General features: G+C 39.6%; 1 protein-coding gene and 1 pseudogene across 4 annotated transcripts in view; one reads left to right on the top strand and one right to left on the bottom strand.

Annotated features, from left to right (window-relative positions):
* Positions 1–389: 389 nt before the first annotated feature.
* On the top strand, positions 390–3790 carry LOC104594123 (uncharacterized; annotated as a pseudogene). Its single transcript, XR_016084420.1, has 4 exons — positions 390–1245; positions 2531–2978; positions 3047–3350; positions 3459–3790. The product of XR_016084420.1 is annotated as an uncharacterized LOC104594123 (transcript).
* A 4770-nt stretch (positions 3791–8560) lies between these two features.
* ATZW10 (centromere/kinetochore protein, putative (ZW10)) overlaps positions 8561–19665 on the bottom strand; it is a 30157-nt gene continuing 19052 nt past the window's right edge. The window contains exons 5-14 of one of the 3 annotated variants that reach the window (XM_010254281.3): positions 13661–13894; positions 13438–13587; positions 12310–12402; positions 12078–12173; positions 10379–10507; positions 10209–10286; positions 9974–10132; positions 9729–9882; positions 9131–9213; positions 8561–8963 (exon numbers count right to left, since the gene is read on the bottom strand). In XM_010254281.3, coding sequence (XP_010252583.1) covers positions 8880–8963; positions 9131–9213; positions 9729–9882; positions 9974–10132; positions 10209–10286; positions 10379–10507; positions 12078–12173; positions 12310–12402; positions 13438–13587; positions 13661–13894 — 1260 coding nt within the window. In that variant the 3' untranslated portion in view covers positions 8561–8879. Of the gene's footprint in view, positions 8964–9130; positions 9214–9303; positions 9381–9728; positions 9883–9973; positions 10133–10208; positions 10287–10378; positions 10508–12077; positions 12174–12309; positions 12403–13437; positions 13588–13660; positions 13895–19665 lie in introns of those variants that run through there. The other 2 variants (XM_019197197.2, XM_088901944.1) reach the window with 2 other exon arrangements.

The raw sequence follows: 19665 nt of genomic DNA, 5'->3' as shown, positions 1-19665 counted from the left end.
AAGTTGGTATCATATTAATCACCTGTCGCCACGCTGATTGTGGGTGGATGTTGCTAAGAGGTTGATTGTGTTTAGATAAAACAAAGAAATCAAAAACGTAATCATGCTTATACTAATGAACCCAACCCCTAAATCGAGGACCTAAGTTGTCTTCTTTGAAGAGCAGGTAAGCTTAGCTAAGCTCCTTAGAGTCTTGTGGACATTTTGTTCGTAACCAATAAATTAATAAAAAAGAAAGAAAGAAAGAAATGAATGAGTTCATTACAAGCTGACATGTAAGAGAGAGAGAACATCTTTCTAAGTCAGGCCCATTTATTTATTTATTTCTTCCTTACTAGAGTCTGTTTTCAATTTACTTCTCCTGATGTAAATATGCACGTCAAGGTGGAAACAGCTAAGCTGTTCATAAAAAATAAATCACATAAAAGTGGGAACTCAGAAGATACTCGTTGCACCCATTCAGCCAAAGCCGTGCCGAGGAGGCGAGGACTTATCACCCACACCCACCCAGCCGTGACCGAGACGGTGATGGTCGGTCTGGGAGTCAGAGGTCAGAACCTAACAACCATCACTCTCTGCCTCTCTGGAGTGCAACTGTACTTCGGGAACATCTCCCGTGAATAATGATAATTCAAAAGTACGGGAGATATTCCTAATACATGATATGATAGGATGTGCGTATGAGCCGCCCTCTGTGAAGAGCAGATCCGAGAATCATGAGCCAACTGGATGGAATAACGCAACCCTCCATTTAAAAGAAGGAATCACTCTGTTTATGCATTTAAACTAGACTAGAATTCAAGTCTAATCTGTATTGTCCCCTCCTCCAGTGGAGAGGGAAAGAGAGATCCATCAAAATGGGAGATGAAAGAGATGCCCTGTTGAATAGGATCTTCAAAAAGAAAGCCTTTTCTCGTGGCATTTCTAACCCAGCAGATGAGCTGCATGGCTTTAGGTCGATGGATGTTCGTGGATCAGTCTAACAGGTGGACCGCCTGTCTCTCTTGGTCTCTCTTCCTCCTGCTGGCCATGGCTGTTCCCCTTGTATCCCACTTTCTCCTGGCCTGTTCCAGCTGCGACGACAAACATCGACGCCCTTATGATGGGATTGCCCAATTATCTCTTACTTCAGTCGCCGCTGTCTCATTCATCTGTCTCTCTGCCTTTGCTCGCAAGTTCCTCTTCCTCGATAAGCTTTGCGATGAGAGCGAGAAGGTTCGTCAGGGATATACAGAGCAGCTCAACGTAAGCTCCCCTTTTCTTTCTTGTTTTCTTATACACAATCTTCGTTACTAATTACATTCGTTTGGGATTGGCATCCCAACAAGGAAATAAAAAACACAGGTTACTAAAAATATTTGGCTTAATATGTGATATGGGCTTATCCGTTTATCAACCATCTCTTAAGAAAATGCTTAGCCAAAATGATATTGGATCAACTTATCTTCTGTAAAATTAAGATAATCTCCGTTCCCGTTTTTAATGAATTGTTTTTGTCTTTTTTATTCCCGGAGAAGAAAAGACAGATATCCTGCTTTTTCGGATTTGATTTTATAAGAGATTGTTTTTTTAGTCTTCAGATGATTGGGTGAGTGGCTGTTTTCCAATTTGGCTAGGGTTGCTTTTCGCTTTCTCCCTGTTTTTTTTTTTTTTAATTTTTCCTTTTAATTAAAAACAACGAAGTGGTTGAATTTATATGGATCAAATTCCTTGTTGCTTGCTCATCAAAAAAAACTTCCTTTTTTTGTTAAATTTGTACCACAACTGAGATAGATATCAAAACCTTAATGTTCAGAATAATAAAATTGACAGAAAAAAAGAGGAAAAAAAAACATTCTTAGAGAAACAAATCGAAACTGGAATTTGTTCGATTTTCTGCTTCGAAGAAAAGTAGAAAACACTTTCCGCTGAAAGCTTAATCACAACTAAGAGTAAATTAGGAGTTAATGAATAACAGAAGAGATAAAATAAAATAACCAGAGTTTTCTGCGGGCTATGGGCTCATTAGAAATAAAAATAGTCAAATAAAATAAAGAGTTACAGAGAGTTTTCTGCGTGGGCTATGGACTCATTGGAAATACAAATAGTCAAAAACAACTACTGAATTACAGAAGAAATAAAAACAGAGTTTTCTGGGCAACTTTTCTGCTGCCTTGATGTCCTGCTTCCTTGACATCATGCATCAAGATCACGAAGCGCAGAAGAAGCATGAAACAAAGGGCTTGCAGTTGCAGAAGTAGGGTGGATAGATTTTTATGGGTGTAGCTATGGAGGTACTTTACTTATCATCATTTTCGAAATGTTACATTTAAAACAAACTGAGAAAGTATACGAGACGTTCACCAACTGATCCAACAACCGATACAAGTGTAGGACAACTGAACGCAAATTGGTTCTTTGTAAAAGTTTGGTGACTCTCCTCCTCCATCAACGTTGAACGATGGAGTCATATGTGATGAGTGAGTATTAGTATGATCAGTTTGTTTGTAATCATTCAATAACTAACTCAGTTCAAAGAAACACAACGCAGAGATCAATGAATATCCTAGCGCTGTTCGTGCTGCCATGTTTCGCGGCGGAGAGTGCGTACAAGATATGGTGGTACAGTTCCGGGGCCACTCGAATCCCATTCTTGGGTGACGTTTACGTGAGCTGCCTTGGCATGTACATTGGAACTGTGCTCGTGGCTCTACCGGACCTCCATCTTCTTCCTCGTCTGCGTTCTCTTCCGCCTCATCTGCTACCTCCAGATTCTCAGGATTCAAGACTTTGCCCAAGTGTTCCTAGAGGAGTCCGATGTGGGTTCTGTGCTGAAAGAGCATCTTAGGATCAAGAGGCACCTCCGCATCATAAGCCACCGCTACCGTGCCTTCATCCTCTCGACCCTCGTCCTCGTCACCGCCAGTCAACTCGCTTCACTCCTCATCACCACCCGCTCACACGCCGATGTCAGCATCTTCAACGCCGGAGAACTTGCGGTTAGCTTACTGTGACCTCTCTCTCTCTCTCTGGGTCGTATACTAATCAACCATAATCTGTACGGCAGCTATGCTCCACGACGCTGGTGACAGGGCTCTTCATATGCCTGCGCAGCGCGACGAAGATCACGCACAAGGCACAGTCTGTGACGTGTCTAGCGGCCAAGTGGCACGTCTTTGCGACGATCGACTCCTTTGATGGGGCAGACGGTGAGATTCAGACCACATGTAATTCAAACAGAATCAGCGGAAATGGCGAATCGGAGGATGAAGCGGAGGAGGCTGCAGATGGAGATGATGAACTGGACGACACCAAAATCATAGCGCCAGCCTATGCTCACACCATCTCTTTCCAAGAGAGACAAGCTCTTGGTGAGTTGAGAGTTGAGACTGTCTACAATTGCTTAATTTCATTTCCACGGCAGTCCGCAAACCAATCGACGACAATAAAATAATGATGTTATTGTTTGAATGGTGCAGTGACGTATTTCGAGAACAACCGGGCGGGAACTACCTTGTTCGGGTTCACTCTGGATAGGACTTGGCTCCACACAATTTTCGGAATCGAGTTGTCTCTCGTGCTCTGGTTGCTTAGCAAGACCATTGGCATTTCTTAAAGCAAACCCATAATTTCTTTCGTTCAGGAAAAAAAAAAAGTAAAGAAGAAACAGAGTTCTGTAATTGGGTGTGGTTGTTTTCTCTTTTTTTAACGTTTTGTTATTATTGTAGATATGTACACAGGGAGAGCTGAGGTTTGCTGATCAGTGTGGTTTTGAAAAGAAATGAAAACAGGAAAACACGACAGATCCAAACTTTGTCTACAAGAATGGAAACGAAGAAAACCGACATAAGGTGCGCAGAAATTGAGCACCAAAGGTTGCGTTGCTTAGGGTTGAATCGAACCAATCATGCCTATATTCAAACGGGTAAATCTCTTAAACTATCCCTACTATTCACGCAATTAAGAAACTGCGTCCCTACTGTTTAGATATTATATTGTGGTACCGTTAAGTTTTCTGACAACTACAACAACCTGGAAGCACTGGCAGACGTGTACCAAGACTTGCCCTTCCTACACAGTCTCCCAGGGCTCCGCCCGTGCCAACCTCCGTGGTTCCTCGCCGTTCATTCGTGCAACCGGGGGCTCTCCTGCTACGTTCACAACCCAGCTCTTGATCGGTGGCACTCTCTCCCTCTCGATTTCCTCAAATTTTAAAATAAAACCCCAATTGATGAACAATTCCGATGATTATGCCTGATTCCTTTTTCCAGCAAACTGTGTGTTTTGGGGCTAAGAACCGGTTCGACGACATGGTTTTCCGTTTATCAGACTGGTGCCCTTCTGCGGGGAATAAATCGCCACTAGAACTCCATCTTCTCTCTCTCTCTCAAGCCTTCCTGCCAGTCTTCCCACTTTGATTTCATTCCATTCTTTTCTGCAGCTTTCTTTCATCTCTTGAACGTCTCTAACGGTTGATTTATTTACTAATCCAGATTTGAGATTTTTTTGGCCTAAATTTTCAAATCAATGTATTTTCGTCACTGTTTTCAAAATCGGATCGGATCGGACGGTCAGACCGGAAAAATTGGAAACGGGTCACTTGACCAGTTCTGTTTTCCTCTAAAACCGTTTTTTCCCCTAAAATCATTGATTGTAGTCAGCAAATCATTGAACCAGCCAGTTAAATGTTCAAACGGTTTTGACCATTTTTTAATTTTTTTATTTTTTATCAGAACGGACCGATCGTTCAGATCAAACAGTTGGACCGTTCGAACCGCTAACTAGACCCCTGACCGGTTAAGTCACCGGTTCGTTTTTAAAAACCATGATTTTCGTTCATGTAATTTGAGGTCTGATTTGTCGGTTTTTTCCTCTTATTTTCCGGCATAGAAATTCAGCATTTTTCTAATAAATCAATCAATGATTTCTTTTGTTCCTTTCTGTCAATTTGGGAGGCTTCCACTTTCCGCTGTGCATTGAACTAAAAGTTTTATTTTTCCCTTTTGTGGTAGTTCGTCTATTCATCTGTTTGGGTGATTGATTTGTGGGCATTCACTCTGAAATGGTTACAGTAAACCTTGGGTGGTAGATGACGTGTTCTCTGTATACATGAATCTTGATAATATGGATACGTAGAAGTGTGCAATCGAGCATTGAACAATCGCACGAGGACAAAGAGGCACAGATTTCTTTTTCAATCAAAGTTTTGGAAAAACTTGGAAACCAGGGGTTTTTCATCGGTTGGGTTTTATTTTAAAAATTTGATAAATAGTGAAGGGCAAATTCGATATTTTGTTTCCTTTCGTTAGTAATTGACAATGGTGATAATTGTCATAAAACTTAAGAGTACCGCAAGACAATATTTAAAGTGTAAGGGTACAGTTTGTTAATCTTGATTCCTATTAAATCTGTTATGTTTAGATTCCTATTAAATCTTTATTCATTTAATCTTGATTGAACAGAGATGAAATTCAGATACTGAGTTCCATTAATAAATTAAGAGCCTGTTTGATTCATGGGAATAGGTCTGGAATCCGAATTGGAATGGGCCATTCGGATTTCAATTCCAACTACTTGGTTGGGTGAAATTGGAATTCCATTTTTATTCCTGGTAGTATGGCATTTTCCCATTCGAGTAATGGCCATTCTCTCCCCCTCCAGTGGCAATGAAATCCAATTCCAGCCGATTTCAATTTGAACAAAACAAATTATGATAATACAATATTCTGATTCTGATTCCGATTCCGACTACAAATCAAATGGACACTAAAAATCCAACTAAAATGCATTTTGAAATTTGAAATTTTACAGTTCATTGCAGCAAAATTTCAACCAATTGTGTCAAAAGATATTACATGGTCTACTTTGATATATCACTTTATATTTTTATCAGGTTTGTTCATATTTGAGTTATGTTGTAGCCAATGGTGGAACCAGGAATTTTTTCCTTTGGGGGCTAAGAGAAGAGGGAGACTTGAGAATAGAAAATAGGCGAAATTTCCTATAGTGCACCTAAGAGAAGTATTTATCCATATCAAATCCAACCTAAGAAGCTCGGTTAAAGTTTCTCTAAAGGTTCCTTCAAAATAAAAAGTTTCTCTTTAGTTCTGGATTAGAAAAAATTATGAACCTTATTTTAACTTTCGGGTTGGGCTAAGATTCAGGTATTATCCAATTCAACCCTACAAAATAATTTGGATTGACCCAAAAAAAAGATGAAATACTTGAAGCATACCTTGAATTTTCAGAAATTGACTTAAACTTATTCTGAAGTTTTAAAATGGATTTATACATAATTTGTAGGTTGACCTTGTTGGACTTAAACATACCGAAATATCACATGTGAATTCATTTATAATTTTTAAAATCTTATTTCACCCTTCTATCCCCCTCACTTTTTTTCTGACAGAAAAAAAAAAGTTCTTGCTCCATCTTTGTACACACACAAGTCCTGAATGCTAACCATTATGCAGTAAGCTGCACGCTACCGCTACCATTTCAAGCCTTGCATAATTACATACATGTTGATAGAAACATAAAGAAATGCTAGTTTTTTGTATTGAGAGAGAGAGAGATTTCGATGTCTATCCAAGTCAGTCAAGATACTCCCCAATGTTGGATATAAGTGATTTGTGATGTTTCAATTTGAGAATGCATGATCCGTCATCTTTGATGTATTTCAGGCCTGTAATCTGCAATATATCACTACTAGAGATTGCAAGAGGCTTGGTATCAACAATTTCTTTTGAACTTCTGTACTGAGCACCATTGGCTTATGATCGAACAGCTTTTACAGCCTTGCATTGGGATTTATCTCCATACTTATGTGCTTTATTTTATGGGAAAATATTCTTGATGCAAGGTTGCAAGAGGTTGTTGGCATGGTGTGAGCACGGGCTTGCCCTGACCAAAGCCGAGTTTTGGGATCTGTTGGTCCCTTTTGAGTGCTAACCAATCCTTCTCTCTACATCCCCGCCCATTTGTTATGACCCACATGTTCCTCCACTCGTCCTTAGGATCTACATTTAAACCTAAAGCCATGACACTAGGGCTGTTCACGGGTCGGGTTGGGTCGGTTTATTGAGGTTTTTCCAATCGACCCGACCTGGTCGGGTTACCTGAGATGGAAACCGAAACCGATCCAGTGTTAAGCAAAACCGACCTGGTCGGTTTGAGTCGGGTTGGGTCGGTTTCGGCTCTATGGAAATATATATCTAACATATTTCATAATATATAATTTTTAGATATAGATATTGGAATATATATTTTCAGATATTTCAGTTTTTAGTTAAGTAGGAACTAAGTTGGTTCGGTTCGGGTCGAATTCGGTTTTCACACAAGAAAACCGAAACCGACCCGAACCATCAGTTTATGAATTTGTACAATTCGAAACCGACCGATGCTAATGAAAACCCAGCCGACTCGGGTTGGGTTGATCCGGGTTGGTTAGTTTGATCGGGTTGGGCCTTCTTATGAACAGCCCTACATGACACCACTGAGCTCTAGGTCTTTCAATATTGTGTGCCTTTTGTCTATTCCATGTTTTTCTTGATCCCTAAAGAGAGGCTTCTTTTGAGGTCCACTTCTGCTTTGAAGCACCATTGAACAGTCTATAAAAGTCTGTCTTCTGTTTTGGTTCTTGTTGAAATTTTGAAAGAAAATGAAAGATAAAACAGTCGTATGTTTAAGTCCATTTTAAAAGAGAAGGGTATATTTAAATCAATTGCTAAAAACTTGAGGTATGTTTAAATCCTTACCCAAAAAATAATAATGATAGTCTTAGAATTAGGGTTTCAACAAATTGAATTGGCTCAGGGTTGAAATGAAGTATTAATGTGACTCTGCCCCCACCAAGTAACATTTTCTTTGAAAAGTTTGGGGGTTCAAGGACCCCACTCAATAACTTGGCCCGCACTTGATTGCAACATTTTCCATAGAATGCGCCACAGGTTTTGCCATAATTTAAATCAAATATTATAGATTATTAATATAATGAAATATGATTTGAAAATAAATTTAAATATTTGCATGATTCTAGGCTTCTAGCAATCAAACCAAGTTTAGCAAATTATTGATGGATTGTGGGTTTGTTAGATCTTCCATAAGGTTGCCCACATGTTGGTTCAATATGCAAAGTTTAATGATAGTCCTTGTAGATGGTGGGCATCTCCTCTACCGTAGTGGTTTTCTTTTTGTTGGCTTATCAAAAGTGAATGAAAAATAATAATAATAATAATAATAATAATAATAATAATAATAATAACATTTTTCTTATTTTAGGGGGATCTGGTTCCCCAACACGCTTAAAAAAAGGTTGATTCCGAGATTTTATTTTATTTTTTTCATTAAGTGATGGACCCTACTTTGAACACTGATGCGTATTGGTTGTTATTCTTTCCATACTCCTTAAATACTCTATGATATGGGAGAACAGTGGCAAAGCATAACCATTTCTCTTGTGCAACATATGCAGCTACATTAATCAGTTATGAACTTATCTTAAAACATCGGAAACCTCGGATCACTGGTGAGAGTTGCTAAACCCCACCCTCGCCCCAAAGTACAAAATAAAAAGAAGAAATGAATAACGAAAATTATCTTTAAGCTTTGCAAAGCCTTGATTATCGATCAGTCAGTGGCCTAGAAACAACCTCTATAGTTCTAAGAAGTTGCAAAAAAATACTTCACATCTCATCTTTCTCTATTTTCCAAAATTTTACAAGTAAATGCCCTATTTACAAGGTACAGAGTATATAAATAAAGATACAGCCGAATTACAAATGGTGAAGACTTTTCTCATCTTTTTCTCTTTTAATAATTTTTCCTCTATTCGTTAGGTTATCGTGAAGCCAGGAGTATGATATCAATACTAGAATTGCTGAGCAAAACGACATTTACTCCTAAAATTTGCTGCACTCTATCCTGAATAAGCATTCCTTTCTCAGAGGTGAATCTGTGAATATCGCTTTGATGAAATTCTGAACCTGCTCAAAGAAGCATCTTAAGGGTGAGACTGGATCCATTAAGATAAGAACACACATACACATGAAATTGCCAGAGATGTCTACCACAATGATTTATCTTATCGAGAACATAATCTACCATCCCAAAAAATCAGATAGAAATGCTCCATAAACAAGTCACAACGTACCTCAGCTGATGTAAAGCCACAACTAACTAGTTCTCCACTTTCCCAAGCTGTTGTTATAGATTTTAAAGGCATGTCTAATAGATCTATCAAAGTAAAACAAGTTTGTCAATTTCCACAAGAGAGAGAGAGAGAGAGAGATGCTAAGGAGGCTCTTCTATTTTTTTCTTGTACCCTTAAAAATCATCTTATTATACCACACACCTGGAACATTGTACGAGGGACCCACATTTGTTGACAGAAGTGGGTTCACCTGAAATGTCAAAATTTTCCAAATGTGTGTAAGATGAATTTGTCAAGGGTAGAAGCAAGGTTCAAAATTTCGATAGTATTGGACTACATTGGCCAATACACCTCTACAGGGTGTGACCTGGTTCAGGGGGTAGACAGGACCTTAAACCGACCCCTCTGAACCAGATTGAAAAACAAAAGCTAAAAAAGAAAAACAATAAAAGTGAGCAAAGATACAGGCCAATATGCCCCAACTGGCACATCGTCCTGAATCGATATTTTGAACCTTGGGTAGAAGCAGAAATGTTAACTCCTTAGCATTCCTTTAAAAAAAAAAAAGAAAGAAAAAGTAAAGCAGGACAAAACATGCCTGCCAATTTGCGGAGTTTACGCAAGGATGGAAGAAGCTCCTCTAGTTGAACAGAAGTGAATCCCTCTTGTGACTTCTTTTTCTCATTGATGGCAATTAGGGACTCAAATAATGAAGATAAGCTCTCAACCGTTAAATGGATCAGCCTCTGAAGCTGAAAACAGGATAAAGGCTTAAGAACACTTGAATACATGATTTGTTTCAAAAGACGTAATAAATGAAAAAGTACAATTTACAGGCAGTACCTCTAGTGTCTCCTCTGCTGCCATATCATCTAAAAGCAGTACATCTTTTATCATTCTGGAGAAAACATATTCTAGAACAATGCACATACTCTTTTTGTAAGTTGATGGCAGCAAGAGTGGCTCCCATATAATATGCACCTTCTCAAGAATGAAGACAACCTGATAAAGGAATAGTTAGTTATCAAAAACAAATTGTTGAAAAAAATGTTTTACAATAACCTTATAGCATAGTTACCTGATCTATGCTAAACTTTGCAGATTCATATTGCTGCATTTGATGAGTATTCTGGAATCCATCAGCACCATCAATAGCCTGAGACCAGACAAGCCCAATAAGAAACAACAAACAAAGTGCATCCCCACAAGGCACTAAACTAAATGAACAACATCTTCATATGGGTATACCTGTGTCAAGTTAGAATTAACTAGTTGAATTTGTTTCTGCAGTATATCTTCTGCCATCTGATGGAAACTTGGTGCCATATCAACAAACACTGCATGCTCCTTGACAGAACTTGGAAAATCTGACCGATACTGAATTAACAAAATCAAATGCAAGAGTATGAACAAATAGATGCTGAAATAGCGGAAGGTTAAATCAGATAGTTTCATGAAAAGATCAATTAGAATGCCTATTGCATTAGGATATAAGCTAAAAATTAACCATGCATTTACATAAAAATAATTGCCTGGGTGGGTACCTAGTCACCAGATGACAAGGCACTCCTGTAGACTAAACTCACCTCAGCACTTAGACAACTATGATCTAAGGCCAATTGACTATGGCACTAGTGGCAAAGATAAGTTTGTGATAGGATAATTAGTTATGGTTTCTCAAACCTACCAAGTTCATATGATCGTAATCTCCAGTTAAGGTTATTCTGTTAGAACTATATATTCACACACAAACATGCAATATAATACAATACATCTGTCCCTCCCCAGACCCTGCATTGGTGGGAGCCTCATGCACCGGGCTGCCCTTTATATGGAGTGGTTTATCACCGAGAAATAGGGTTGTCCAATACCAGAGTGGCTTTAGATATGGAATAATGCAATGAAATAGGGACTCCCAAAATTAGTTCCATAATCCATATACCAAGTTTCAGGTTTCTAATTTGTAGTTAGTAGTTACCAATCTTTTGACCTAACCTTTTTAGTTTGTAATAGTGCCTTTACTCGTTTGGATTAATGAGTAACTGTAAGTGTAGACCATAGACACATGAATGTCACAACAGATAAAGGAAAGACAATATCATTTTTTTCTGTTGTTGGTGCTTGCCCTTCCACTGGTAAATGCATCCTTCGAGGCCTGGGGGTCATATTCTTTCTTGTCAAGGCCGATGCATGTTGGCCACAAAGGAATTTAGAGAAACCCATGATGAATTGAAAAGGAATTTACTGGAAATTCTCCAATCCTCTTTGGGAAAGTTTCTGGCTATAGCTATTCTTCCTCTTCTGGCCCATGATAAGTCAAATTACAATTTAGTCAAAGTGCAGCACAGAACCCCAAGGCAACTGGATTTAAGAAGATCTCAAATCAGAACATCATTTGGGCATTTTTGTGGGTTCATCAGACAAATGCTAACTCCACGGAAGCCCAGGGTGGGAGCCATCCTAGTGGGCGCCCACATTGCCAAATAGTTTCTACTACAATCTTTGGCAATCAAGTTGACTCAGAAAACATAATAAGTTGGAGGCAAAAGTTGGATGGTAGCCTTTGGCAGTTGGCATACTATCTAAATGAGACTAGGGAAACTATGGCAGTTAGGCCAGTATAGAATTTATGAATTTCCAAGAAAACTAAATGCAGTAGCAGATGACTAGCCAAATCAATGGTAAAGGAGTTTTTATAGAACAGCAATTTCTTGCCAATGTATATGTTTTCCTGTTCATTTGTGGAGGGTTGCTTGTCTAAATCATCATGCTCCATTGTACATCCTCTCATGTACAAATCTCTTTTTGATATATAACACAAATCACTTTCCTTTTCTCTCAAAAAAAAAAAAATGAAAGGAACTATTCTTTTACATGCTCCAAAAAACGAAACATATATTAAACAGAAGACAATAAGATTGCATAAAGTACAAAATTTCACACATACCTCAAAAGCAAGGCCAAGAATCTCATTAGACAGATAAAGGCAGTCATTGTGCACAAGTATGGCAACTTGGTTGATGCTATCAAGATGCTTCTCTAACTTTGTATGCCAAAAGGAACAAATTTATAAACATAAGTACGATATCTCCAACATAGTCAAGTTGCATTCTCTTTTATTTCTTACACACAAAAGCACTTAGAATTTCGTTTCACCCTACTACCTTCCATGTACTAACCTTGACAGGTATAACAGCTTGGTAAAGAAGCAGAGCATCTCTTGCAGCATGATAGAACTCCATAGCCACTCTTTTTGATGACAAGCAAACATCCTGCACTGATTGCCATGCATCAGAATTATGGTATATTGGTATCCAAAAAAAATCATACTGATTTGCGTAAAAGGGCCATTACCTAATGATGGTCCTGTGCTTTTTCTCTCTAATTTTAATATAATCTGCGAGTTGTTGATAAAAAAAAAACGATGGTCCTGACTATCCAGGGTCTTGGGAAGGGTAGACTGGATATGGACGTTAACCAGGGCTGCTCTCTCTCCCTCCCTCTCTCTCTCTCAGACTCAAATCTGTATTCTCATGCTTATCATCCCAAGGTTTTACCATTGCACCAAGCAATGGCCCCTAAAATCATACTGGTTTGAGTGACCAAAAAAAAGGAAAAAAGAAAGAAAGAAAAACACAGAGAGAGAGAGAGAGAGACTCTTAAAAGAGATGAATGTTCAACTTGAGGATATAATGTCAACCTAATACATCTATCTATTATTTATTACAATAATATCAATGTAGTAGCTTCGATGGACCACCTTCCAACTAATCACTGTCCTAAAGATAAAAATATGTCAACATATTTCACAAATTTGCTCTTTTATTTGGTTTTTTTATCAAGTACTGTTTTTATTGAAGAGTGTATTGTACCTAAACTATCTTCAGCTAAGGAGTCAAAGGGAAAATTACCATAATGCAATTAAAAGCTTACAAAGGAACAAAAAATGATGAAACATTTGGAATTAGTTTACAATGAGCTCACTAATATTGCTGAGAACTGCCAAAAATACTGAGGTCCACTCATTAACAAGCTTGTGTACAGAAAACAACAAACATCATTAACAAAGGTGCTTGGGTGAAAAAAGTGATTCAAAACTGTGCATCAAAGAGCTTGGTTTCAAAGAAGTATGCAATAGACTCCACATGCTGAGAAGCCAGGTAAAAGAAAATTGGTATTGCTGGTTTGTGCCATGAGTGGAAAACAAGCTTGGTTTCAAATAAAGGTATTGAGTCCTGTAAACTATAGAAAATTATAAATGGGATGAACTGCCCTTCTTTTATTTCATTTTCTTATTCTTCCTATACCTTGAGTGTTTGATGCACTAATTCCATAAGTTGGGATGCTGCCTTAGACACCACACAGCTCTCCGGATAAAAAAGCAAGTCAACAGCATGCTGAGCAACATTTCCATCCATTCCACCATCCTTCAAAGTAGGACCCTTTCTTGTATATTCCTGTGACAAGTACATTTTTTTAATAGGTGCACAAATGCTATATAATTACACAGTGCTGGTGTAATATACATACTGGAGCAAGGATAAAATCACATTGTAGTAGTAAATTTCTAGCCTTTGCTAGGATTTCAGTCTTCTTCCTATTTGCAAAGTGAACCTCCACATTTTGTGCAAAATTGCTCAATTTTTCATCCTTGCTATCAGATGCTGAAATAAACAACATTTCCTTTAGACCAGTCTCGAAGTCAGATGTGAGTTTTATGATCCTTTGAAACTCTGCAAGCTTTGAAGCATCATTAGGAACAGCCTGAAATAAACATTTTGTTAGCTAAATTATTCGCAAATAACAAAGATAAAACAAGGAAAACAGCAGAATATAACATTATCATTTCTGAGATAATATATATATCAAAGCATCCACTAACAGTCTGACACATGAACTCCATGGCCAAAAAGCAGTAGCACAAGCAATAGCAAAGATAATATAAACTAGCTAATACTTAATGCTTTAGCCACACCATACCTACAATGCAACCCCATATTGGACATATAACCAAAAGAGCTTCTGATTAATGATTACTCCAAGTATGATAGCCTGCCCTTAAGTCCAACTTAGAGAAAATAGTGGCCAGCCACTGATGTTCTTCTAAGGAATGGGGTAACAAGGAAATGTTTGGCGAAGCTAATGCTAAAGTGGATGGGAGGCTTCGTGGAGAAAGTGGAGGGAGGTTTCGTGGAGAAAGTAAAATGGAGGTCTGCTCTGAGGATAGAGGCCAAAGAGTTTCTCTTCAAAGAGATACGGATCAAAGGAAGAATGGGTTTGAAAGTAAGAGAACAGAAGAGAGCCACGATCCTTGTGGAAGGCTCAGAAATGATTGAGTGGGTGAAAGAGTTTGTCTCTGATGCAGCTGCTAAAGGGAAGCAGAAATATCGGAAAGAAAAATTCTCAGGATCGGGTAGGAGGTATGTGCTGGAGAACAAGAGGAATGCAAAAGGTGCATTTATTTCTTTAACTGAATATTTCTCTTAAGGAAGGAAACAAATGATTTGTCTTCCTCAAGGGAAGAATGATCAAGGGTGGAGAAGGATTGCTGGGACACTAACAAATTTTCTAAATACAAGGAGAATGGAGAATAAAGAGAATATGAAAGTTGATGAAAGGGGACAACGACCAGAAACCAGAAGCTAGTCTTTGTGTAAAAAAGAGGATACAAACAAAAAGTTTGTGGCCATGACAAATAGTAGGAGGAACCCTTCATTGGTAGCAGAGGGGACAAAAGGAAAATGGGATAGAATGCTAGTGGTTGAAGCTGGAGGGGTGGTGACAGACTGGTGGAAAGTTGCAGAAATGTTGAAGAGCAAGATGGAGCTAAGAAGCACCTTTATTGTGACCCCGTTCGACCCTGCTAAGGCAGTGTAGGACCCTCTTGAAAACCAGGTAAATGTTAGAGCCCCAAGTATCCAAGATGATCTGGGAACCTTCTCGGTTTTTAAATGGTCGTTTTCATCAAATTCAAAAGTGTTCTCAGTGGAAGATAATGTAATTGTTCGAGTGCTTGGGTTGCCATTCCGTCTCTGGAATCAAAAAACAGCAAACTCAATTGCTTTGTTGTGTGGAGCTCGCCTTGATGGTGTTTTTTGGGGAGACCTGCAAAGTACAGCCATTCTACTAGGTGGTGTAAAACCAGAAGATATACCGAGGAAGGTGAATGTAGCTGTGGAGGGTTTGTTCTTCCCAGTGTGGTTACTGTCCTCCATTGAAGCTACCCTGTGGAGAGAAGCAAGATAGGAGGAAGACGAAGTGGTGGAGGAGCTGCAGCTACATGGCAGTCTGAAAGTGGCTGTAAAAAAGAAACAAGGAGTTTTCACAAGAATGGAAGCACAGCCTTTAGGCAGGCCAAAAGACTCAGATCAGGAAACCATTAGAAGTGTTAGACGTGTTACACAAGGCAACGGTGGGAAAACCAAAGTTTCTTTTGCTCAGGCAGTTGCTTGTGGACCTAAGCAATTTATTCCAGTGGAGAGGAATGGTCCGAGTGCAATACGGGAGGAGGGAGGTGGTTCATCAGGTCGGGCAGAGGTATTGGTAGCCTCAGGAATATGCACGGGGGTCCAATCAGCAGGCCCATCTCTAAATTATAATTCTGGGCCCAGTAGGCCCGAAAAGTTAAGTGGGCTATGCTTAAAAGACCCAAGAGTGAGGGGGGCGCGTGACAACTTAAAGGAGAACGTGACAAGGTTGGCTCCTCAGGTAGACAGTAAAATCCGTATACCATCGTCTTCCTCAAGCCCTTTCTCTCATTTGAACAGTTCAGCGAAGGTCTCCAACTCGTTACAGTGGAGACCCTCGAAGAAGATGCTGCATAAGGAACAGGAATGCCGTAACCCCAGGAGTGTGAAGAGCAGTGAGGTTTTCGACTCTGATTTGGAAGAAACCATTAGCTAGGGAAGTATCGACCTCCAAAAACCAAGAGATATACTGGAAGAGGGTAGCCTAAACACTGAACTGTTATTCCTAGAGGAGGAGACGGATTCGCAAGATTCTGGTAATATCAAAACGCAAAGAAGAGTGAGCCTTAGCAGCGGCGAACAAATCTTTCCCAAACTGGGTATGCTATACAAAAGACAGGTAGAGTTGGGAACACTTAAAGAGGTAAGGCAGATTGCATCCCAGCCAATAAATGAATCCATTCCATATGTGCAGCCTAGTCAGGACATCAAGCCAGAGAGACAGGAATCAGACTTGAAGCCTTACCTAAGGATTCACGCAGAGGGAAAGAGAAGTGAAGTTTCTATGATTGTAGAGGGTGAGAAAGTATTGGTTGTACCCAGTCTGCTTCCACGACTGAGTCTGGAAAAGGGGAAGGGCCTAGTCCTGACTCCAAGAATTGATACCTAGCAGCCAGTCCACATGCAACCATCTATGCTAATTCCAGGTAAGCCAGTCCATTTGGTTTTAGATACTAACTTGGGTTCTCTGCCTGTAACAGATGTCCTGGAATCCCAACCAGACCAACCAACTGGTAGCAGGGAAGTGGCGATTGATAATGATGGAGTCCGATCAGAGAAGGGAGTTGGATTGTTAGAAAGGAAACAAGAGGAGTTAGAATGGATTTGGGAGCAGATTAGTGCCCTGCTGGAGGAAATGATAGAGGTGGCTCCGAAAAACCCTAGATCAGAGGCAAGAATCAATAGATTGGGGTAGGAATTAGGAAATAAAGGGCAGAATAGGAAGTCAGTGGGAAATAAGGGTAGGAAAAAGAAGAAAAAGTCTGAAGTAGAGAGACTAATAATGGACATTGAAGGGGATATCGAGTTTAGTGGCAGAGGGGAAAGAAAGAAGGGTTCTAAATGAAGGAACACTATATTAGAGGGCTAAATTCTTGAAAGGTAATGAAGATAATAAGCTGGAACGTAAGGGGTTTGGGTAGTGCCAGAAAAAGGAGATCGATTAAGGAGCTACTTAGGAGAGAAAGCCCTGATGTTGTGATGTTGCAGGAGACAAAATTAGCTAAACTGGATAGGTGGGTCAGGGAGATGTGGAAAATAAGAGGGGTAAGATGGTGCTCAGCTCCGTCGTGGGGAACCTCGGGGGGAATAGTAACTTTGTGGAGGGAGGACTTTGTAGAACCAGTAGAGGAGCTAATAGGAAACTTCACTGTATCCCTAAAATTCAGAATGGTGGAAGATGGATTTATTTGGGTGCTAACAAATGTGTATGGTTCAAATAATCACAGACAGAAGAATGAGTTATGGGAGGAACTTCATGGAATTCAAGGTTTGTGGGAAGGTCCTTGGTGTTTGGGGGGATTTTAATGCAATAAGATTCGCAAATGAGTCAAATAATCCTAGGCAAGCCATTACAACTAGTATGAGGAAGTTCAACGACTTCATAAATTCCTGAGTTACGGGAGCTCCCTTTATTACAGGCTACCTACACTTGGTCCAACTTCCAAGAAAACCCAATCTGCTCAAAGCTTGATAGATTCCTATCTAATGAGGGTTGGGAGAGCCACTGGAGAGGTTTGGTGGCTAAGGCCCTGCCTAGGATAACCTTTGATCACTACCCTATAGTAGGACAAGAACCTCTTGGTAATAGACCTAGACCATTCAGGTTTGAAAATATGTGGCTGACACACCCGGACTTCTTGCCTAAGGTTAAGGAATGGTAGAGTGAAGAGATGAGAGAAGTGAAATGGGATGGGGTTAGATTCCACAAAAATTAAAAAGGTTGAGAGGCAAAATAAAAGAATGGAATAAGGACCAATTTGGAAGAGTGGAGGAGGTAAAAGCTAGATTATTGGTTCAGATTGAGGAGTTAGATGCAAAAGAATCCCAAGGGATGATGGATGAGCAAGACAAAGAAATGGGGAGGAAACTGAAAAAGGAGTTAGAGGAGACTTTGTTGAGGGAGATCTCTTGGAGACAAAAATCCAGACATAAGTGGATCAAGGAAGGGGATGGGAATACCAAATTCTTTCATGCTTTGGCTAATGGGAGGAGGAAAAATTTGATACTAAAGCTTGAGGTTGATGGTGTGGAGATAACCTCTCAAGAGGAGATTGTTAGTAGAATTGTGGATCACTTCAAATCCATCTTTCAAAGACCCTTAGAGAATCAGTTAATAGTAGGGGAGGAGAATTAGCCAACTTTGAACCAAACAGATAAGGGATGGATGGAAAGAATGATTGAGGAAGAGGAAATTAAACAAGTTTTTTCTATGGATAGGGCCAAGGCACTGGGTCTTGATGGATTTACAATGGCATTTTATCAGGACTGTTGGGACATAGTCAAAGAAGACTTAATTGGAGTATTTAGAGAATTAGAGGATAAACATTTTGTGAGTCCTGGAATCAATGCCACCTTTATAGCCTTAATTCCCAAAAAGAATGATGCCAGACATTCCAAAGATTTTCGGCCAATTAGCCTGGTGACAAACATCTATAAGATTCTAGCAAAAGTGCTCTCTAGGAGGATCAAAGTAGTTCTCCCCTCTCTCATTAGCCAAGCACAAGGAGCCTTTCTATAGGATAGACAAATCACAGATCAGATACTTATTGCAAACGAGAGTGTGGAAGAGATAAGGAGATCAGGCAGGAAAGGATTTGTTTGCAAACTGGACTTGGAGAAAGCCTATGACTTGGTGGATTGGAGTTTCCTGCTGGAGATGTCAAGAAGACGTGGATTTGGGGATAAATGGTGTAATTGGATAAAAGGATGCTTAAACTCTTGTCATTATTCAGTATTAGTGAATGGGGTGGTTAAGGACTTTTTTCCAGCCAATAGAGGCTTAAGACAAGGGGATCCACTCTCCCCTTTCCTTTTAAAACTTGTTGTTGATGTCTTTAGTAGGATGATCTACAAAGCAGATGAAGAGGGCCAAATAAAGGGATGGAGAATAGAGAGAAGAGGCATTCCAGTAACTCACCTTCAATTTGCTGATGATATTGTTATTTTCTGTGAAGGGAATGAGTTGAGCAAAGTGGAGAACCTTAAGATGTTAATAAGTACTTTTGAGAGGGTCTCCAACTTGAAGGTAAATTTTGATAAAAGTTGTGTGGCTGGAGTAAACTTGGAGAATAGGGAGATTGAATCCATTGCAAAATGCTTAGGTCACAATATTTCTTCTTGGCCTTTGACATACTTAAGGCTACCCTTAGGAGCCAACCCTAAAGAAAGTAGTTTTTGGGCCCCTATTGTGGAGAAATTTGATAAGTGCTTGGCAGCTTGGAAAAAGAATTACATTTCAATAGGGGGTAGGCCGACTTTAATTAAGGCTACACTTGCCAACCTTCCAACCTACTTCCTTTCAGTGTTCAGGATTCCTCCAAGGGAGGCTAAGAAATTGGAGAAGAGAATGAGGGACTTTCTATGGAAACCAGGAGAGGTGAAAAAGGATCACTTGATCAGATGGGAGATAGTTAACAAACCAAAGGAAGAAGGGGGTTTAGGGATAGGGAACATAGTGCTGAAGAATGTAACCCTTCTAGGGAAGTGGCTATGGAGATGGCCCCGAGAGAGAGAGAGAGAGAGAGATTACGGCATGAGGTGGTGGCAAGCATTCATGGTTGTGTAGGA

Source organism: Nelumbo nucifera, chromosome 1, assembly GCF_055504915.1.
Source record: "Nelumbo nucifera cultivar China Antique chromosome 1, China Antique-T2T, whole genome shotgun sequence".
Taxonomy (NCBI): Eukaryota; Viridiplantae; Streptophyta; class Magnoliopsida; order Proteales; family Nelumbonaceae; genus Nelumbo; species Nelumbo nucifera.
Note: the sequence above shows the minus strand (reverse complement) of the source record. Positions and strands in the feature narration are given on the sequence as shown.